The sequence below is a fragment of the Lissotriton helveticus genome, chromosome 6, assembly GCF_964261635.1.
Source record: "Lissotriton helveticus chromosome 6, aLisHel1.1, whole genome shotgun sequence".
In the NCBI taxonomy this organism is placed as follows: Eukaryota; Metazoa; Chordata; class Amphibia; order Caudata; family Salamandridae; genus Lissotriton; species Lissotriton helveticus.
This window is the reverse complement of record NC_136067.1, coordinates 881888593-881912160: the sequence shown is the minus strand read 5'-3', so window position 1 is coordinate 881912160 and position 23568 is coordinate 881888593. Positions and strand designations below refer to the sequence as shown.

The 23568-nt window shown below is 48.4% G+C and overlaps 1 protein-coding gene across 1 annotated transcript in view; it reads left to right on the top strand.

Annotated features, from left to right (window-relative positions):
* The window catches only part of DCBLD1 (discoidin, CUB and LCCL domain containing 1), a 233564-nt gene that overhangs the window by 70463 nt on the left and 139533 nt on the right, over nt 1–23568 (top strand). The window contains exon 2 of the mRNA XM_078648486.1: nt 8673–8891. Within this exon, the coding sequence (XP_078504612.1) occupies nt 8673–8891 (219 nt within the window). The remainder of the gene's footprint in view (nt 1–8672; nt 8892–23568) is intronic.

Sequence of the window (23568 nt, the reverse complement as noted above, 5' to 3'; positions counted from 1 at the left end):
TTGGCCAGTTTAAGCTTTAGTGTGGCATTATGTCGTTCGACAAGTCCAGCAGATTGGGGGTGGAAGACTGCGTGGAATTTTTGTTTAATACCCAACCCATTTAGGATGAGCTGGATAACTTTGGCTATGAAGTGGGGGCCATTATCACTCCATAAAACACGACAGAGGCCATAACGGGGGAAAAACTCCTTTAACAGAACCTTTGCAGTGGCCATAGCGGTGTTGTCACGGGTTGGATATGCTTCCACCCACTTGCTAAATGCGCACACCACAACAAGTACATATTTCAGGCCTTGGCATCTGTCTAGCTGGATGTAGTCCATCTGCAGGACTTCAAATGGGTGGTTTGGGACCCCAAATCCCCCCCGGGGTACTACAGTTCCTTTCCCGGGGTTGTGTTGCAGGCATATTAAGCATTGTTGGACCAGGCGTTTGGCGGAATCTGGGATCTTATCATTGTGCCAAACCCTGGAGACAAGTTCGATCATGGGGGCTGATCCTATGTGGGCAGGGGAGTGTGCCATGGTCAATATGGGAATCTAGTATGAATCAGGTAGCAACCATTTGTTCGTGTCTTTTGTCCGCCAGCAGCCTTCATCGTCTTTCAATCCCACCCGTGTCCATTCAGTCAACTCGTGTTGTGTGCTAGCCGTTTGAATGTCCCTGATAGTGTCTCCAACGTCAGTCCATTTTTCCGCTTGTGATCTGGTCACGTACATATGTGTTGTCGTCCTATTTTCAGCTGTCGTTCGGGCGGTGATGTCGGCTAGTGCATTTCCCTGTCCAATAATGTCTGTCACCTTCTTGTGTGCCTGGCATTTGATGACTGCAAGCTTGTTGGGGAGGAGGACAGCTTCGATTAAGGCGGAGACTAGATCCCCGTGCAAAATGGGTGTGCCGTGTGAGGTCAAGAATCCCCTTTCCCTCCAAAGGAGCCCAAAATGGTGAACCACCCCGAAGGCATACTGGCTGTCGGTGTAAATGTTCGCTGTGGTTCCTGTTGCCAGGATGCAGGCTCGTGTCAAAGCAATCAGTTCCGCTGCCTGGGCAGATCGCTGGGTGATGCGGGCTGTTTCTACTACGGTTCGAGCCGTGGTGACTGCATAGGCAGCGGAAGTGGTACCATCGGAGAGTTTGATGCAAGAACCGTCCACCCACAGCTCCCCGTCGGGGTCAGGGAAAGCCGTGTCTCTGAGATCGACCCTACTCCTGGTCTGTTCGTCCGTAAGAGTCTCGCAGTCATGCACGGGGTGTACATTGGGATCGTTCTCTGGCAAGGGTAACAGAGTTGCCGGGTTCAGTGTGGTGCATCTTTTCAGGGTGATATGGGGGGCAAGCAAGGTCAGTTCGTATCCAGTCAGTCGTGCACTCGTCAGATGTTGCGTCTTGGTTTGGTTCAGGAGGGTGTCAACTGCATGGGGTACCAGTACCGTGAGGGAATTCGAGAGTACAATCCCCTCACTCTGTCGGATAGAGATTGCAGCAGCAGCTACAGCTCGAAGGCAGGCAGGCAAGGCTCTGGCGACAGGGTCAAGAGTGGCAGAGAAGTAAGCGCACGGTCGTTGCTTAGGGCCGATGGCCTGGGTCAGGACAGATAAAGCGCACCCCTCCCTTTCGTGAGTGTAAAGGGAGAAGGGCTTTTTGTAATCAGGGGTACCTAGGACAGGGGCTGAGCAAAGGGCATCTCGCAGTTCCGTGAAGGAAGTTTGACACTCAGGGGTCCACGGGAGTGGGAAAGGGACGTCTTTGTTTAGCAGAGAAAGCAGTGGTTTTACAACGAGGCTGAAGTTTGGTAACCATTGTCGGCAGAAGGAGGTGAGGCCTAATAGGGAGCGAACCTGCTTCTGGGTCTTAGGGACAGGGGTATCTAGAATGGTTTGGATTCGATCAGGAGTGAGTTTTCTTCCATCTTTGGACAAAAGGTGGCCTAGGTAAGTGACCTGGGGTAGGCAGAATTGCAACTTCTTCTTGGAGACCTTGTGGCCATTTTCCGCAAGGAAGTGCAAGAGTTGAATGGTGGCGGTAACCGCTAGAGGGGTGGTGTCGGCTGCCAAAAGGATGTCATCGACATATTGTACCAACACCACTCCGTCGGGTAACTGGACTTGGTCTAGTTGTCTTTTAAGGGCCTGGCTGTAGATGCTAGGGCTTTCCGTGTAGCCTTGAGGCGCTCGGCAAAACCTATATGAGCGGGCTTTTAGGGTAAAGCCGAAGAGATATCGGCTGTCTGGGTGGATGGGGATGGAGAAGAATGCGTTCTTGAGGTCGATGACGGTAAAGGTGGTGGCGGTGGATGGAATCAAGGTCAGGATGGTGGTGATGTCTGAGACCACAGGGTACTGGGGTACCACCACTTTGTTGATCTCTCGGAGGTCGATGATAAAGCGGTATGCTTTCTCATCTCCCTCTCCCTGCTTCTTGATAATGGGCAAGATAGGGCTGTTGCAAATGTTGCTAACCACTTCCTCTACCACTCCTGCGTCTATCAGTGACTGGATAATCATTACCAATGCCTTCTCGCCCTCTGGCGATATCCGATATTGGGGGAGTTTTGGGAGTGTTACGTCTGGTCGGACAGTAATGTGTACTGGGTCAATTAACATACGCCCTACGTCCGAATCCGCTTTGGCCCACAGATACGGAGGCAGAGTGTCAAGCAGGGATGCGTCAACGTCGGTGATGGAAAACATGTGTCGGGGAGAGCAATGTCTAAGCAGAACGGGGTTGTCGTAAAGAAACACTCGAACTCCATCTTGAGAACACCTGATCGTCGCTCGGAAGTGTTTCAGTAAGTCAAGTCCCATAATGGCGTCAGGGCTATTGGAGGAGAGCAAGAACGTGGTGTCGGTGGTGTTGTTTTCTACGTCAAAGAGAATCGGGGCAGACAAAGGGTTGGTGGAGGGCGTTCCATCGAAACCTGTCGATGTTATGAGTGAGCCAGACAAGGGTGCCCTTGGAATCAGTCGTTTAGATAACGCACTACGTGTTGCGCCAGTGTCTACCAGAAATGGTGACTTGGTACCCAGGACCTTAGCAGTGACGTAAGGGCCCTGCTGGTCAACATAGAGCTCGACTGGATCCCTCCCTTGCCCTTGGCTGTCCTATGCGAAGTTGTGGGTGTCTTCATAGTCAGATTGTTGATATTGGTTCTGCCTGGGTCGATCGAACGTATTTGGTCTGCCTGATCTGTCGTTAGTCGCGTCATTTGGGGGCCCTCGCTGTTGTCCCTTAGGTCTCGGTCCGTTTGCTACGTCCCTGGGGTCTTTGTTTCTGATCATTTCCAGAAGAACTAGGCACTGGGATTTCCAATGGCCAGTCCCTTTGCAGAAAGCGCACTGGTTCTCTCTAAGGTCTGTGCGCCCACTGTAGGAAGTCAGAGTGCGGTCTTGGGGAAATGTAGTCTTGGGGACGTTCGTCTGGTAGTTTCCCCGGTATTGGTCTCGTCCTATAGTCACCCCTTGTAGTTTGGCAATCATCACCCTCTCTTTCAAGTCCTTCTTCTTTTTCTCTGTTGCCCTATCGTTTTCATTTTTCTGATGTTCATAATATTGGGCCATTTGGAGAATCGCTGTAGGTTTGGAGGCTGCCCAACTACTCTCGCTGGCCTGTAGTTTCTGGGAGATCTCCGATGACAGGCCCTTAACATAATTCTGGACAAACAGATGGTGTCCGGTTGCAGTGGTCATGTCCTGGCCGCTGTAATCGGAGAACACCGTTTCAAACCGGGAGAAGTATTCTGATACATCCTCCTGGGGTTTCTGGCGACAGGCTGTTACTATCGACCAGTCCACTTTCTTTTCTGGGATCAGGGTTTTTAATTTCTCTACGATTTTATCTGGAAGGTCTAGAATGGATTTCAAAGGCTTTTGTCCTGGTCCCCGTTGTTTATCCAGGTCATTGAGTTGTGACCAGGTTTGTCCAAACAGCTCAAGGTGGTCGACTTTCCGGATTTGCTTCCACACATCAGCTGGTAGACATAACCCGAAGAACAAGTCGATGTCAGCCAGGGTCATAATCGTTGAGCCCAGGGCTGTACCCAATTCAGTATAGAAGGCAGTGGGGTTTTTACGTAGGTCGGGTAGAGATTTTCGGAATGTCAGTATCTCTTGCCGGTCCCATGGCTGGTAGACCCAGTTGTACACTACCCTTCCTTTCGCATCTTGGTTGTTTGCATCATCGTGAGTCCCTGTACCTCGGGGAGGAACCCAGTAAGGGGCAGCCTCTCGTATCGGCATCATGGTGTTAGATTGCTCGGTTGGTGGTTTGGTCACTACGGAGGTCGCGGATTTAGCTCCCGGCTCTCGTTCAGTGAGGTGGCGGAAAACCTCAAGCGTACGCGTAAGGAGGTCCGACACATCACACTCGCCCTCATCCCCGATATCGACCTTCCGGTACAGAGTCGTTAGGCTCCCGGGACCGTTGTCTCGATATCGGTCCTCGTATGCATTCAAGACATGATAACACAGTCGTACGGTAAAATGTCGTCTGTGACTCCCTGTATACGAGCTGAACATATCTGTGATGTACTCTTCATCATCCTTCCTTTCTACCAGTGTCCTTGCTATTTTGTCGATCCCCGCTCGCTCATCTTTGCTTAGTCTGCTTGTTCTTGCAGGGCCAGCCCCTCGAGTCTCATGGTCGTCTAACGTTGTTGTTGATGCGGTTTTTAATACAAGGGGTTCGGCTGGCACAGGGGCCATTGGGGCCGAAGCTGTGGCGGTACCTTCGTTTGTACCTGGGGGTGGCGCGTGCTGCGCCAAGGGTTGGGAAGGGGCATATGGAGGGGGCATGTAGATGATAGGAGGACCTAACAGTAGATCCTCGTTGGCTCGTTGTTTCGAGGGTAAATCAGGGTAGAGTATGGAGGGAGTTCTAACCGGACACTGGCTTGGTGTTTCCATTTCTAGTTTCTGTTTAGCTTTCTCTCTTTCCTTTATCTCTTTTTCTAGTTTCTGGGCAGCAAGGTGGGCTGCTTTTCGCAGCTCTTTTTCCAACCTACTCTCAGTTTTCTTTTTACGTTGTTCAGTTTCTTTTCGCCACATGCCGAAACTGTCAAGCATAGTGGGTGTTGTCTTGTTTTTACCCAGGGCAGTTTCTAGCGTTTTTATTTTATCATCATCGAAGGATCCTATCAGGGGCCACTGACTTTCTTGACCCTTTTTCGTATATTTATGCCATAGTTTACTATAGGCTATAGCGGTCAATCCATGCTTCATGAACATGTCCTTATTAGGGGTGCCTTCCAGCGGGGCTGGATGGTCCATCTCTAATAAGCGGTCCGGGCTAAACAGGCTACTAATCAGTGGGGAGAAGACAGACATGACGGCTCGTAACGAGGGACTAAAAAGTCAGCACTGCCTATCTTATCACTAGGTGCAAAGACTGGACAGAATATTTCTATTCTATGTTGTTTGCAGGCAGTGAATACCTCATGGATCAAAATAACAAAAAGACCAATAAATATTCAATGGGGAGAATGAGTAGGTCCGCAAAGATCTGCGTTACCTACCCTTTTCACTATCTGCAAAAAGGGTGGTCTCTTCCCTGTTTGCAGACAGAGAATCTCCAGAAAACAATAGTTTTGCGAACAACAGTTCAGTTTCAAGTAATTATTGAGTAGGGGAGAAAAAAATAAGTACGGCTGCTGCCCTACCTATCCTCCACTGCTTGCAAAGAGAGAGCCCGTTGTTTCTCCGTTTGCAGACAGTGAATCTCCAAATAAATAAAAAGAGCAATACTAGTATTTTTAAACAATCAAGCAATCAAGCAATCATTTCGCAACTTGTCGTGATTACACGACCTTACCCGGACCGCATGGACAGTTTCTTGTCTTCCGAATCCAGCGCCCGATCGTCCTCTCTTCTCCGTTATCCTCGCGGCACTCCTGATGGTTCCCAGTCAGGACCGTAGATCACTCAACAGAGGTCTGTTCGGAACCAGTGAAGTTCGGATGATCGGCTGTCAGACGAGGGTCTATCGGACAGACGCGTTCCCGATCGTTGCAGTCGTTCACTCTGTCGTCAGGACCTCTCCCACTGGATCCACGAGTCGCTGATGGGCCCCACGCTTGGGACGCCAATTGTTAAAAGGGGGTGACGCTACCAACCAGAATATACGATCCTTAAGTATTGCCCGGCGGTGTCGCCTCTTAAACCCACAAAGAAGTTGAACTATTGAAGAGGCAGGCGCTGGAGACTGGAAGGCAGGAAACAAGGTTTTTATTCTCTCCGGAGGAGAACACGGCAAAACAGACAGCAGGTATCGTTCTGAGGTGCTCTGCCTGCATCTCTGAGGCCTGGCCTCTTATACATAAGTTAATCACTTTATTGCATGAAACACATTCTCGTTAATCCTTTGATGTACGGAAAGACATCCTCGGAACCTCCCCTTCAGGCCCGTTCCCACACATAGTTACAGTTGAAGTCCCCACCCCGGTCACAACAGGTGATGATCATCGCGCAGCTGGATATTCCGCCGATTCACGGAATGTGTGGGGTTCGATCGGATCTCGTAGGGTGGGGGCTTTGATTGACCCGAGGGTCCTTTAATGGGAGGAAGCTTCCTACTGTACTGGGGGCAATAAACGGTATCCGCAGAGTCAGGTGGTGGCCTGGGAACGAGGAAGACAAACGGGCACACAGGGAAAAAGGGGTTTGTATCAAAGGACCCGGGACCATAAAAGGAATGAAGGGAGGTGTCGTGCTGGGAACAGGATGGGATTCCGAGGCAAAGCTGCGCTGAAGAGGGGTTTATGACCCGAGGCGTGTGAGGGCGAGGGGGTTGTCGGTATGCGGGGGGGGGTGGGGGGTTGCCTGCGAGGCTAGGAGAGGGAGAGAGACGCGCTGGCTATCAGCAAAGGGCAGGGAAGCCATGGTGTTCAAAATGGCGGCTGTTTATGTGCGTGAAAGGGTTCGAGAAGAGCAAGAGGGCGCCGATAATGTTGACGGTTTCAGCCTAACTTTCAACAGTGGTGCATGAAATTATTTGTGCAAAATGGGGAGGTATGCCAGTGTGTGAAGCTGAGGTGAGTCTTGGGTATTTGCCACTGAGTATTTTGTTTTTGTGGGTCTGGTATGTCTGGTCTGAATTGCTTCTTAAGAATTTACAGGCCAGTTTGGTACTTTTCCTAGCTTCTCTGATAAAGAGGGTTACCACCACTGGTATTGTTTGGTTAATATGACTGAGACTCAATGTCAGGCTGTTAGTTTGGCTTCCTAATAGGCCTTCTGCTCTCAAGACTTTGTCTACTCTACATTCCATAGAAATGTAATGCAGGGAACAATTGTAGAGAAGGTGGGTTCTTTGCTGGTCCACAAGCAGGCTGGTGAAGAGGTTTTGCCCCAGAGGACCGTGGTGAGGCGGAGTGCAAGATGTTAACTTGAGCATTCATGAATTGGTGGTGTCTTCTCCGGTCAGAAGCACCAAGTAGTTTAGCATTTTTGAACCACCCTAGAGGACATTGGGAGAAAGGTGTTCTACTGAGGCCTTCAAGGGAACCAAGACAAATCTCTGGGGCTTATGTTTTATAGGGCTTGGATAAATGTACATTCATTCAGCCATGGTGCTGGCTTTCAAGACAACGATTGATTGCTTTCTTCCACGTAAATTCACAATAGAAACTTGCAGTTTAATGAGGATGCTGGATGTTATAACCTCTTTCATCCTCCAAGAGCTACATGTTAATCTGCTGATCATTCCTGTAATGCTGGGTTAACTTTCCTGTGGGCAGTTGGAGTCAGACCCATATATCGAGCTCCTAGTGATACAGCAGATTTGCTTGGTACTATAGTGATGGTTTACAGAGGCATTTTATAGCAATGTCCACCTCTGAAGAACCAAGTCAGATACTCCTTCCATTGAAAGAGCCGAACCTGCGCACTTAAAATCACACATCTCCTTGTTTGGTTTACCCCACAAGAAAGTGGTGGGGGTGAAAGCTAAAAGAATATATATTGAAAGATATTGGACGTTTGTTAATGTCCTTGCAAAATTTAAAACCTGCTTGAACTATTTGCGTATTTGATTATTGGAAAGATGAAAGGCACCAAACCTGTTGAAAAAAATTATTTCCAGTAAATTCCATATTCTCGCTGCTGCCAAAAACTACTCTCCCAACTCATTTGATCTGGGGATGACTGAGCCTTTTTTGTATGAAAAATGAAACAAAAAGGTACAGATCTTTTCAGTTTGTGTTTATAAATTAGGCACCTGATAGACAAATTAGTGAGATTAAATCCATGCTTTAAATGTAGTGGAAATTTGACACCTCCTCTCAAACGCCACCACGGCCATATTTGATGGTGGTAGGGACCGGCTGGCTACTTCAACTTGACTTCCCTCGAACTTCCTTTGTGCTAGTGATCTCAAAAATCATAGATAAATGTAAGTTTTCTTTAAGTTCTGAAATGTAGGAAACATTCTGTTCCATGGACACTTTGGGTGCTGTTACACACAGCTTGTTGTGCGATTATAGAGGTACCTCTGGCACTCGGATGTGGTAGAAATTCAAAATGGATGTTTTTTTAATTGATCTGAATTCTTCTGTGATATACATACATACACACATTATTGGCAGAAACATAACATAAGTTCATTCATCCAAATGTTTGTGTACATTTTAACTGAAAGTTGAATGCTGATTAATCTTCGATATGTGGCTTCTTCTGTTTCAGCTGATGGGTGCGGGCACATGGTGATTGGTAAGGAGAGTGGCACGTTGGCATCCAAGAACTACCCCGGGACCTACCCAAATGACACTTTCTGTGAAAGGCGGATCAAAGTCCCCCAAGGGAAAAAACTGCATATCAAATTTGGTGATTTGGACATTGAATCCCATGACTGTGAATCGAGTTACTTCAAAATCTTCGACGGCTCTTCGGAATTGGAATCTGGTAATTACATTACATTATCAGGGGTGTGGAATTTATTAAAATATCTACTTGTCCATGGGGCAGGTTGCTTCATAAATCTACTTGTCCTGTAACAAAATCCACTTGTCCCTTTGGTGCCATGTTGTGCGGCAACAAATTATGGCAGCAATCTCATTATATAAGAGCTCTTATATAGCCTCTCTGATTATGCCAGGGCTCATACCATAGTAGTGTTTGAATACTAGCAATCACTTTATGTTGCTACGTTTCCGCAGATCTACATACTGGGACTGAAGGTAGTGGTAAACAATAGTTCCAGGGTTGGAATGTCTTTTTGAGTCTGTGCAAATCTATTAACTTGCATGTTTTAAGGGTTTTCAACAACTCTTCTCTAATCTTTTCCAATACTGAGAAATGTTGGAAATTTACTCCTGACAATGACAGATGTAAACCTTCTTCCAGAGTTGGGGAAAAAAGTGGTTGGAGGGAAAATAAACTTGTAAACACTCAGGTGTTCACATGAGCAAATCTACACATGCAAATTTGCTCATGCTAAAATGCAGTTCACAAATATTTTCTAGGAGTACTATTTCTTGCCCTACTGCTGTAAATTCTTGTGAATTCACGAAAGCCATATATTTGTCCTTAATGCAAGGATATATACCAAGGGTGCACTTTTGAGACTTTCTTTAATAATTGGGCCCCTAATTTGGTCTGGCGTTAACTATGACCTTTTGTGTTTATTAAAATTCTCTCTCTGTATCGGCTGGCTTCACGGTGAGTGACAGCATTCTGCTCTTTCACAAGTAGCATATCGGCACACAAAGTAGTTTTGTTCAGTGCCAGTAACTAATGTGGCAGTGTGTGCTTTTTTGAGACCAAAAACTATTTTTGCTTTTTCCCATGATTGTTATATTGGTGAGGGTCCGGCAGCTCTCACATCAATAAGGTTTTACAAAAAGCACGCCAAAACAAATCACGCATTGCCAAAACTAAAAAGTCGACTACCATTTCAGACCTACTGGCTTTGCCAAAGCTTGTTTATTTTTGTTTCCCAAAATCTTATTGTAACTGGTTCCACTAATTTTCTAATATGAATAGTTTGGGGAAATACTAGCATGCATCAACACATTTTACAAAATGATGCTGAAAAGAAATGGTATCTGAAATTTTACAGTAGTTTAGCGAAAACAATTTTTTCCTACTTTCATTTTTTAGGAACATTTTATATTGAAAGCAAAGAATCAATCTTGCTTTCTAGCTTCTGCAAATATTTGCATCTAATCAGAGAGCATTCTAGGAGCATTATGCATAGCCTCATATTGCTAAACTTTGAAACAGTGTGTCCACATTTTTATACTGGAACCACTGTCCGTAGTGCAGTCAGAACTTATATTTACTGAGAGCGCTCAGCCTAATAATAAAGGCTCTCAATTAACCCCTCCGCTGCGCCGAACGTTCCGCGCTGGGGCGGAACGTTCTATTGCGCGGGCGGGGCAGGAACGTTCAGCGGACGTGCGCAGCACTACCGAGGTAGTGCACGCGACGTCCGCTGAACGTGCCCCGCACGGAAGGGGTTACTGAACCATAAATACAAGTTTGAACAGCATTAACATATGCACACAAATATTAACTTAACTGCAGGCAGTGCCCTTCCCTGATCCTTAATGTGGTACTGCAAACTGGCAGCCAAAGTATTTGTGCTGCAAGGTGTTGGGCCTACTTGTCCCAAAGACAAAATACACATTAAAACTTGTTGCCCTTGACCCCAAACAATATGTCCTGGGCGTCTTTGGGAATCAAGTTATGTAGGCACCATATTCAAGGGAAAAAGTAAGATTAAAAAAAAAAATGTAATGAAAGTTTTGTGGGTCCATGGCATTGTTTGCTTAGTATGCTGCTCACCGGCAGCGAGTAAACCTAGTTTACCACGCATGCGATACAAAATATGCCATTACAAAGCGGTCATTACAACGATAGCATTGTTAATCCGCATACCATTACTACGAAAGTCGTTACCGCGACTTGCTGTAGGGGGCAGAAGGTGTTGGATGTAAAATCCAACACATTCTCCACTGTTGCACAGACTGGAGTTGGAATAACAAATTATACTAATCCAAAATCCAGCGCCCCGTACTGCAAGTTGTTGTAATGACTTGCGTTGTAATGGTATGCGATGTAACAACGTGGTCGATGTATGTCGGCGTTGTAGTGGCATGCGTTATAAATGCATGCGATGTAACATGGCCTATTCGTCTAGCGCCATCACTGAGCTGGCACCTGTTTAGATAGCTCCATAATAGATAATAGTGGCCTCTTGCGTCATCAGGGGTGTCCTGGGTCAGGTTTTGAAAATGTAGTATTTTATGCTCAGAATTTCGAAACTTTGATTTAAATGAATTCTTCCGGAGTTAGAAAGGAATTCTCTTTTCTTGACGTGAGCATTGCATGTGGACATAAATTATTCATCAACCAAGGCTGGATGAGCGCTTTCTCGCTGTATGTCACTCGCTGCATGTCACTCGCTGCAGATATCGCTCATATGTAGGCAGGCAGTGTAGGTACAAGCTTTCGCAGTTCCTTCGTTATTTACTGTTGAGAGTTTGGGCCTGCTTATAAGGAGTACAACTGGCCAGTATACTGCTCATCTGGGGATATTCGTGTCATTTTTAAGGCGGTGTAAAAAGAGCCATTTCTGAGGCTTCCTGTGAGAGTTCTAGTTCTGTAAGGACTTGGAGCTCACTCACGTGCGTAAAGTTCACACTCACCTGGAAACTTCTAAGGACGTACCTCACCTTGAAAACTGCCCCCTCCCAGAGACGTACAGACGTTAACCCATACACAATGCTGCTGCTTGTTGGAGTGTAATGTCCTAGATGTACTTAGCATAATTTCGAATATGCCATTGTGCCTAAAGCGGATATCAACAGTATTTGGTTTGTTTCAAATCCTTGTGTGTATTAAATCTTCATTGGTGCACAGTCGTGCAAAGCTCTGCGGATTTCAGTGTTATTTCTACGACTGATCCCAGAATGCAGCTTTTGCTATCTATAGAGCAGTAACCCGCAGTGCCACTGGAAAGTTTTGTTTACAGAGTAATAATGTTACTTTAAAGAACTTCTTCCCTCATGTCTGCTTTTTCTAGGATATGTAAAGAACAGGTGTTATACATTTTAATAGTATTCCTTTATTGACCTCGGGAAAATGAAAGGCTCAGTTAACCTTGTCAAGGTTTAAAATCAAGTCTAGCAGATGAGGTACAGGAGAGATGGCGGTGAGCGTCAAAATCACTGAGTTAACCTTGCCATTCGGCATATTGCTGGTACAGTCCACAAGTTGTTTGTATTGCTAGTATAGTGACAGTGGTCCTATTCATTCATCAACCCTCACTCCCATTGCCACAAGGCAGACTTTTATTTATGCTTCGTGAAGGCAGGCAGTGGCAGGCGTAATGCTGCAGTGCGGGTAAATTCTGCAAGTATGTGGGTAGGGTCTGATATACACTACTCCACAGCGAATAGGGTCAAACCCCTCCAGTTTCTCAATTCCGTACCTAAGAATTTAACAAGTGCCGTTTTTTAGGGCTCGGCTAGAAACGCGCTGAAAGCGCGTTCTCGCCAGAGAACTATAGTCGGCGTCTCAGCAGTCTGAGAACACCGAAGTGAGACAAGACCTGGCCGCGCGCAGCGTTTTCCCATAGGATAACGTTGTGCGCACGGCCAGGTCTTGTCTCCTCGGCATTGCATTGCAGTCCGGATCGCGTCGCGCGCCTCTCTGGAATGCAGGGGGAGTCTGCAGAGAGGCGCGCGGCGCTGATAAGCGTCGAAGGTTGTTGTTGCTCTGTGGTGGATATCGGGTTACCGGTGCCTCCAGCCCTGGATCGCGCCAGCTATGCTTTACTTCTGACGCTTTATATAATGAGGTGGTTTTGGATTTGGTTAAAAAACGTAATCCTCTTTAATTGTTTTCACTGATATGAGAAACCCGTTTCAGCAATCACTAAAATGTACCCATGCCAAAAAAAAAAAAAAAATACTTCAAAGTTAAACTTCTGCTTCTCGTGTAAAACTTTTTAATGGCCGGGCCATGTTTACGCTATCCGACCATTGTCTGTGCGTGCCGTCTCTCTACCTGCCTACCTTCTGCCCTACCCCCACCCGCACAGCATGTTAGATTTCGGTTTTCAATGTGTAGGCTTCTATACTTCACTAGCTTAGCAAAACTGCTGGGACTTCGCATATTGAAATTAGAGCAGAAGAACCCGTGTTCAATCCGTCAACATGACAACTATAAACACGTTCTACATTCACAAACCACTTCAGGAACATCTACACAGTGCCACGTAAACTTTCAAATTAGAGCTTCAATTTAATGCAGATGAATGTTCAGGGAAGAGCATTTTATTTCAAATAGCGGGGGAGAGAAAACTTGAGAGCTTCGGTCGTTTTTTTGTGCCCCTTTCTCTGGGGCACGCTCTGTGCAACACCATCAATCAGATTGACTGCCGATGTTAACAGTAAAACGTCAAATGCCAGGGTCCACCGTTCCCACCCATCTTTTTCAGAAAAAAATCTGAAGAAGCCAGTCTGCCGTGTACAGCTGTTTCCCAAGATATAAGTGATAGACATAGGTGGTACTACATTCAATTCCATACATTTAAACTTACAAGGAGGAGCACTGGGAGAAGTAATCAATACTTTCAAAAGGTTATATCCTGGGGATTTAGCAATGAAAATATTTGCTTCCATCGCTCCATAATATTTCGGCTTTTCAGTGGTCCTCTAAGAACCATTGGCTCCGATTTTCCCCAGGCATACAAGATTTTGATGCCAGACCCATGATGTTTACATGGAATTCAGGTGGAATCCCCATATTTGAAAATACTTGTATATTTGTGCAGCAATCACTAAAATCTACCCATGCCAAAAAATAAAAGAAATGCTTTCAAGTTAAACTTCTGCTTCTCGTGTAAAACGTTTTAATGGCCGGGCCATGTTTACGCTATCCGACCATTGTCTGTGCGTGCAGTCTCTCTACCTGCCTACCTTCCGCCCTACCCCCACCCGTTGTCCGTGCCTTCTCCGCCCTTCCGTCGTCTGTGCTGTCTCTGCCCACCTCTATCATCCTGTTGTCCGTGCCTTCAAAATCCCCCGCTCCCGTTGTCCATGCCTTCTCCGCCCGCCCTCCCTCCCGTTGTCCGTGCCCCTATTCTGACAGTATTTAAAACGTGTATTTTTTTTGTTTGCTCCTTCACAACAAGTTAGTAAATGTTTAGTCTCTGCATGATCAGTGCCGCCTTGTCGCTCCGTCAGTCTCCCAGTGTGCACAGGTTTGTTGTAAAATTAAACCTGGTGCTGGAGGTGCGGGGTGGGGGGACATCGGGCTACCATCTGCAGTGACACTCTCCTGATGGTGCTTAATCACTGCTAGTATTTGAGCCCCGCTGGGAGGGAAGGGTTGTCGAACACGTTGGTAGTGCTGGCCACCAGGTAGGCATTTCCCCACATTGCCTCTGCAGGGTATCTTTAAAGATGCTAACAGGTGATGGCCCCGAATTCTGCATCTACAGGGTATTTGCAGACTACACCCTAAATTCTTATTTTGAAACTACTCCCTGCCTGCTCACACCAGAGGCTGCACAGGACTTGTCTTTAGTTTGGGGCTTAATGTGCTTCGATGCCTCGAGAGGCGTATAAAGCGCTTTATAGATCCAACAGCATTATAGTTTATCACAGTTACGCCTCGTGGGGAGGAACAGGTGTCATGTTTTGAAGTTTCTGGGTGTTTGGGTAGACTAGTTAACTATTGTCGCTTGGAGCCGTCCCTAGCGGTGTTACAGCCAGAAGTGGGCGTTGAAGTGACCGGCTCCATCTGGCCTCAGGCCCAGTAAGTAAAACCGACATTGAAACGGGTTTCAGGCCCTTTTTTATGTAATTGACTTTACTGGCAAAAAACACTGGCCGATTTCTGAACAATTTGTATAAAAACGTTAAAGGAATACATGTCCGTGATACCGGTCGAGGGGCACTATTAGATACAATTCAATGCAATACACTATTAGGATCACAAAATGTCAGCTTCCGTGTTTGAGCCACGCCTCTTTCAGAACCCCGCCTTTCTATACTTACACAATTAACATTCAAACCCCTCGGGGCTGCCCTCTTCTCCGATACGATGATGTGAGAGTGGCCAGTGGAGGAGAGCAGGGTCGGACTGGCCAATAGAGTCACCAGGTACGGCCCGATTGGCAGGTGTAACAGGTCAGTGCGATTAAGCTAAATGACAATGCCATTTATTTATGATTTAAAAAAACAAAATGAAATAAAAAAATCCTGAGCATTGCCAATAGCTCTACCTTTAATGCTGCCGAGACCATTGCATTGTAAATGCTTGTTTTTCTTTTTTGCGTTCTGGAAGGTGAAGTCCTTATGAATCGTGATCCCATTATAAAATCCTGACAACTATTCACAGAGTGCAAAGAATAAATATGGTTGGATAACCTATTTAAGCATGGACTGGGGATGGTTGGATAACCTATTTAAGCATGGACTGGGGAAACCTGCGAGGTCTGTGTGGCTTGTTGTAGTGATGAACGTGAGGTTTGATAAAAGGATGCAAGCTGAGGCGATGATAAAAACACAGAGGCCCTTAAGCTGCACAACGCAGCTAACGTTTGTACTCCCCCCCCCCCCCCCCCCCTTAAATCCAGTTTTGCACGCAGTGCTTAATATGATTGATATGAAGCTACTCACGGCCCTAAGCGGACAGTAAGTATCTCTTAGAAGTTTGGCTGGTGTCTGGACAAGCTGCATATGCCTTATGCAGCAGGCAGGGAGTTGTAAAGAATGTACAAGCCTCGAGTATTTTAACCCTTCCAGGCTCTTGGGATTTGAAGGGGTTTTCCTTCAGTGCTTTCTGGTGACTAAGGCCGGCTCTCCGCCGTGGCCTCTTTTGTCCATCTTTGCAGTGGTGACAAAAAGCGGGTTCACACACCGACCAGAGTCAAATGACGACGCGCAGAAGTCTTTTGTTGCTATTCAGTAGTTGCAAATGACCAGTGGGTTCATTCCATTGTGACCTGCCAGTGCGTGCGGGGGTCCCCCATGCTGATGAGGCACAATGGAATGTACGGATGGTTTTCTTGAAATGGTGACGTGGTGACGTCACGGCCCTTTCAGCACGCACCACCTGCTCAGAGCAGCGGGAACCGCGCAGACGTGGCTGGCGTCCTCCTGGCTGTGGGCTCCTCGCCATGCAGGCCTGACTGGCATACCTAGCTCATCGTGGCACACTAGTCAAGTGTGCCTTGCTTTAAGGAGCTGTAGGGGGGTCGGTTGTGCACTACGTCCCCCGTGACATATAAATGTTTATTCACAGCGCTAGAGGGCAGAGTGTGTCCACCATAGGGGTCATTTGGTGCTTTGTTGGCGTTGTACATCAAGCACTGTAAAAATGCAAGCCGAAGCATGGCGCAGCAAGTGCTGGAATTGGACACAATTTACTGCGGGGAAACCCTTAAATTGGGGGTCAAGGTGTGGCAGAGGAAAGGAAGTGGAGTCACAAGGGGAGGAGCTTGAAAAGCAGAGTTTGACAGTCCACTTATACATTTTGTTTAACATCTGCTGCAAAGAAGACTGTGTTCTTTAATAAAGTTAAAATGTGTGGCCTGGTCCCTGAGGGACTCCAGGACTCTAGCGCGCACTACAAAAAATTCAAATTTTTCAATTGTAAGTTTCGAAAATAGTTTATCAAGAGTTCATCAATGTTTCACTTTACTCATACGTGCATTTCACATTGAACAGACCGGTTGGGAACGTCGTACCCAGTACAAACACTTTCACCATCGCTGTACCGTCTAAATTCTCTCAGCGAGACCGCTAGAACGGTAACGGAGGCTCGCAGGATATTTACTATAGCGGCCCTACTTAATACTCGCAGATAATTCACGACTAAAGCTCAGATCGACTGTAATCAACGAAATAATCCTCTCGATGTAATTGCTATCGAGTTACTTTGCATCAGTGACCCCCGACGAAGGGGTTTCAGCCCCGAAATGCATTGGGTTTTTTAATGTATTGTTTTGTGAATATGCATTTATGACATAATAATGTAACTGTTCATTTTTATTTATGTGTTAATGTTCAATGTGAAATGCACGTATGAGTAAAGTGAAACATTGATGAACTCTTGATAAACTATTTTCGAAACTTGCAATTGAAAAATTAGAATTTTTTGTTGTGCGCGCTAGAGTCCTGGAGTCCCTCAGGGACCAGGCCACACATTTTGATTTTCACAGTGAGCAGGCACTGATCTAGCGCAGCACACCTATCGAATTAATATACCCAACTATTGTAAAAACTGAGTGCAGTACCCAAACTCATTCCTTTGATAAAGTTAGACAAAAATGTGTGTTTTTTTAAAAGAGTTTTGTATGTGCATGTTTGTGTACATTGGGGTATAGATCTGGTTCAACAGAGTAGGTAACGATAGCTCGGCTGGTACGGCTGTTTGGCAGTTATTGAGGATGTCTTTGACCATAAGTATATGAAAATATGAAAATGGTATGTATATGTAGAGCCTGCTAAATTAATACCCTCCCATATTTGTGTCCAAACTGCACTATGTGTGTATCCACACTGCCCTAAATGTGTATCCAGTTTGCTTTATTTATGTATCTAGAATACTGTGTGTATGTGCCTCCTTCCATGTATGTATTAACCTGCTGCTCGCAGGACACCCCCGCACCGCACGGCCACCAGCTGCTGCGCGTGCCCCCTGCCCGACTGCCGCTCTCAGCCTCGCTGAGCCTGCCGCCTCTTCCCCGCCGCCCCAGCGGGATCACTCTCCCTGCCGGTGGGCTACCGCGCCTTCCTGCTACTCTGCGCCACTGTTGAGCTTCTGTTCGTATTTTCTCCCCCTGAGCCTGTGTTAATATTTGCTCCGTATTTCTCCCCCTGAGCCTGTGTACTATTTGGTTGTACTTTTTTCTAATTTCTTGTTCCCCGTGTTCCCCTGTGCCCCCCGCCCCGCTTCCCGCCGCCGTGCCAGCGGCCACGCCCCCTTTCCTTTGTGCACGCTCCCCGCCTCCCAGCTCCTCCCTCCCTGACACTGCGCCATATATGGCGACCGTGCAGACGCGCAGCGTTGACGCGCAGCGGGCGCGCCGAAGGCGCGCCAAAGGCAAGCCCGTCTGCGCCTGGACCGCGCCCAGTGCCAGGACCCCTGGCCCCCGCAGACTCCAGCCCGCCCGCCGGACGTACGACGCCGCCTCCCTCAACGCACTCCACGCCGGCCGATTCCCGGGCTGCTACCAAGCCACCCCGAGACGCACCCACGGACCCTTCTGCTGCAACTCCTGCAAGTTCACCTGCCTCCGGACCTGCCCTACTCCAGCAACTACCAAGACCAAGACGAGCAACAGCAGCAGCCACCTGAAATGCATCCTGCTCAACACCCGCTCCGTCCACAGACACGCCGTCGAGCTCTGGAACCTGCTCGACACCACAGCCCCAGACGTCGCCTTCCTCACGGAAACCTGGATGAACGCCTCTTCAGCGCCCGACATCGCCATCGCCATCCCAGACGGCTACAAGATCATCCGAAGGGACCGCACCAACCACACCGGAGGAGGCATCGCCATCATCCACAGGAACACCATCCGCATCACGACTAACACCGACGGCACCCTCGCACCCGCCGAGCGCCTGCACTTCCAGGTCCACATCAACCCCAAGACCACCCTCAGAGGCACCCTCATCTACAGACCCCCGGGACAACGCACACAATTCAGCGAAGACATCGCCGACTTCATCAGCCCGCACGCCCTCTGCTCCGCTGACTACATCCTCCTCTGGGACCTCAACTTCCACCTGGAGAACAACAACGACCGCAACACCACCACCCTGCTGGACAACCTCGCAAACCTGGGACTCAAGCAGCTGGTCACCACCCCCACCCACCTCGCCGGACACACACTCGACCCCATCTTCTCATCCAGCAAGGACATCGCCTTCAGCCACGCCACCGGACTCCACTGGACGGACCACAGCTGCATCCACTTCAGCTTCGGAAGGACCACGATCCACCACCACCAGCAACAGGTTGCACGCAGAAGCTGGAACAAGCTCACAGCCGACCAGCTCGTGACCTCCCTGAGCATGAACCCTCCCACCAGCACAACAAACCCAAGCCAGGCGGCCACCAACCTCACGAAATGGATCAGCGACTGCGCAGACGACCTCGCCCCCCTGAGGACCCCGCCTAGCAGACCCGGCAGCAAGAAAGCCCCATGGTTCAACGACGAACTCAAGAGCTCCAAGAAGAACTGCCGAGCCCTAGAGAGAACCTGGCGCAGAGGCCCAACTCCGGACAACATGGCTGCCCTCAAGCTCGCCACCCGAAAGCACCACCAACTCATCCACGCCACCAAGAAAACCGCATTCAAGGAACGACTGGACAACAACGCACACAACAGCAAGGAACTCTTCAACATCGTCAAAGAGCTCTCCAACCCCAACGTCGGAAACAACGACATCACCCCTTCGCAAGACCTCTGCAACTCCCTCGCCTCCTACTTCCACAACAAGATCGCGGACATACACAACAGCTTCAGCACCCAACCGACGCACGCCACGACCGAACCACCGCCCCCCACCACCACCCTACGCGCCTGGACTCCCATCAGCACCGAAGACACCGTCCGCACGATGAACTCCATCCACTCCAGATCTCCGACCGACCCCTGCCCTCACCACGTCTTCAACAAGGCCGACGCTGTCATCGCACCCCACCTGCGGGACATCATCAACACCTCCTTCGACACCGCTACCTTCGCGGAGAGCTGAAAGCACGCCGAGCTCAGCGCCCTACTGAAGAAACCAACAGCGGACCCCACCGACCTCAAGAACTACCGCCCCATCTCGCTGCTCCCGTTTCCTGCAAAAGTCATCGAGAAGACCGTCAACCAGCAGCTGGCCGCCTTCCTCGAGACAAGCGGATCCCTCGACCCCTCGCAGTCCGGCTTCCGGGCCAACCACAGCACTGAGACCGCCCTGATCGCAGCTACCGATGACATCCGAGCTCTACTCGACAACGGAGAAACAGCGGCCCTCATCCTCCTAGACCTCTCCGCGGCCTTCGACACTGTCTGCCACCGTACCCTAGTACAGCGCCTCAGCAACGCCGGAGTCCAGGAGAAGGCACTGGAGTGGATCATCTCCTTCCTCGCCGGAAGGACACAGAGAGTCCGCATCCCTCCGTTCAGATCTGAAGCCACCGAAGTCATCTGCGGCGTTCCTCAAGGCTCCTCACTCAGCCCAACCCTCTTCAACGTCTACATGAGCCCCCTCGCAGACATCGCACGCCAGCACAACCTCAACATCATCTCCTACGCCGACGACACCCAGCTGATCCTCTCCCTCACCAACGACCCCGCCACCGCCAGAGCCAACCTCCACGAAGGGATGAAAGAGGTAGCCGAATGGATGAAGAACAGCCGCCTGAAACTGAACTCGGACAAGACGGAAGTCCTCCTCCTGGGATCCTCACCCTCCGCCTGGGAAAACTCCTGGTGGCCCCCCGCCCTAGGCAGCGCACCCAAACCAACAGACCACGCACGCAACCTGGGCTTCATCCTGGACTCCTCCCTCTCCATGACCAGACAAGTCAACGCCGTCTCCTCGTCGTGCTTCAACATCCTGCACATGCTACGTAAGATCTTCCGGTGGATCCCCACCGAGACCAGGAAGACGGTCACCCAGGCCCTCATCACCAGCCGTCTGGACTACGGCAACTCCCTCTACGCCGGAACCACCGCCAAACTCCAGAAGAGACTCCAGCGGATCCAGAACGCCTCAGCACGACTCATCCTGGACATCCCCCACCGCAGCCACATCTCCGGACACCTGAGAGACCTGCACTGGCTCCCGGTCAACAAGAGAATCACCTTCCGTCTCCTCACCCACGCACACAAAGCCCTACACAACCAAGGCCCAGGATACCTCAACAGCCGCCTCAACTTCTACGCTCCCAAACGCCAGCTTCCATCGACCGGCCACGCCCTCGCCGCCGCCCCCCGCATCCGAAGAGCCACCACAGGAGGACGGTCCTTCTCCTACCTCGCCGCCAAGACATGGAACTCCCTACCGACCCACCTCCGCCTGACCCAGGACCACCTCGCCTTCAGGAAGCAACTCAAGACCTGGCTGTTCGAGCAGTAGCGGACCCCCCCTCCCCTAGCGCCTTGAGACCCTCTGGGTGAGTAGTGCGCTATATAAATGCTGTGATTGATTGATTGATTGATTGACTGTATGTATCCACTGTGCTGTATGTACGCACCTTACCTTACCTTATGAATGTATCCACCTTGCCTCATGTATGTATCCACCCTGCTGTATTTAACCACTGTGTCCAATGTTTCCACTTGACCGTGTGTATCCATTCCCCCTATATATGTATCCTACTGGATGATTGTGTACACGGTACCCCAGAGGCACAACTGGAGCCAAATTCCGGGGTGTGGGGGTGGGGGACGCTAATAAAAATTTCGGGGGGGGGGCCTAATTCATGCAGCAATAGTCAGAGTGGATATTCAGGGGCTCCAAGAATGGGTGTGAAAAAAACAAAGCCTCGTTAACAATTAAATGGTCTTTTAAAGACCTGTGAAGTACTCTGATGTGGCTGCAATAAGACAGGTGCCAAACCAGCCATCCCACAGCAGCTCAAAAAGTCTGTGTGCGCGCGCCCGGGAAGCTGTTACAGCCCGGGTTGACGCACACAACGGAGGGGGGCTGAAGCCCTTTGAGCCCTATCCACGTTGCGCGCCTGCTGTACCGTATGTATCGACCCTGCGCACTGTATGTATTCAGGCTGCCATATTTATATATTAATCAGGCTGCATGCATGTGGATGTATATATTACCATATAAATGTTACCTTATCGACCTCCAACCCCTGAACTCGACCGCTCCTACACCCTATATATACCCTTTACCACCCGAAACCCTATCCACCCTTAAAAATCCCCTTACCACCCAAAATCCCTACCACCCCCTAAACTCTAAAAATCCCTTTACCACCCAAAACCCCTACCCACCCCTTAACCCTAAAAATCCTCTTACCATCGAAAACCCCTACACACCCTAAACCTTAAAAATACCCTTACCCCCCAAATACTCCTACCTACCCTAAAATTCCCCTTATGAATGCGTGCTCCCTGCCTTGTTTATTTTATAGTAAATTTTTTATAGCACTTTCTACCCCATATGAGGTTTCAAAGTACTTTGCCGGTGAGGAGCACCCTACTCCACGGAGCCCAGTGTTCGTTTCTAGTGTCGGATGTATTTCAGTTAATCGAATATTAAGCCACGCTATTAGATTGCCAGTTGTGTGCTGTTTTTTGTCTAGAGGGAGTTAGTTGTTCTTGTTAATTGATGTAGATGTTTTAGTTATGGGCAGTATTGCATTTTTGCTTGTGTCCTTGTGATTTGAAATTAAATGGGCAGTATCCAGTCAACGCCCTTCTATAATTTGGTGCCCTAGTGCACGCCTCAAATGGCAGTAGTGTTGTTAGTGTGGTATTACATCTAGGGTTTCTAAAGCATGTTTATTCGTGCTGAGTCAGTGAAACTAGGAGGGAAATTAGCCTGGCAAGTTGAGAAATGTAGGACAGAGGAGGTAGGGATAGATGCATAGTTTCTTGATGTAGGGACACGCTTATTATGTAAATCATGCAGTGTTCAGAATAGTTCCTGTGTGGTGTCACGCGAAAAGTACAATTTCTAGAAGAATTATATGGCAGAAGAGATCTAGACCGACTCTGATTCAGTTATTTGATGCAGGAAAAAGCTTGCTATGTAATTCATACTAGTTTTCGGAATGGTTCACGCGCAGTGTTATGCAAAGGGTGCATCTACTAGAAGAACTGTATTTGGTATGCTTTTTTAATTAGGATAAATGTTCCCTTAAGCTTTATTAGTTTACTGCGAGTTGTCGGAATATCTCTGGTGCTGTTCATATATGTACGCTCTCTCTACTCTGCAGCCATTCTGCCACACCTGTATGTGCGTGCTCCCTGACTTTTATGTTTATGTGTACTTCCTATGTCTGCACCCTTTCCTGTTCATTTACGACCACTGCCCTTTTGCATGCACCATGTCTTGTACATCTAGCTACAGTGTAGTGTATGCGTATGCTCTGTGTATATCGCTTGAATTATGTATGTTTACATAGATCATTCCCTGTGGACGAAGATGCCAGACCATATATATTTATATGTTTGCACATGTGCTCTGTATGCACGAGTTCAGCCCTTAATGTACCCTTGTCTGCGTAGTACTCAGTGGTTAAGTACTCCGCTTTTGCATTCTTTTTCGTGAGCAACATTTAATAAAAAAAAAAAGATTTTAGAATTCAAACTGATTTCCATATGCTCACACTGGAGGAGGGAACACACGCCTATAAAGTCATTGTGTGTTAATGTATCATCCACCACTCTATTAGCATCTCGCGGTAAAATGTCCCCCATGCCCGGTTATGACATTTGCATTGACCTTTCCCCCCCGTGGGACACTGGTGCGGAGAGCGACAAGAGTGAAACCCTGACCCCCGAGAGCTACAAGTGTGAATTGGGTGGAAACTTCACTGCTATCATGAAAAAAGAATACAAACCTAAATACCAACCAAATATAGATATAAAAGG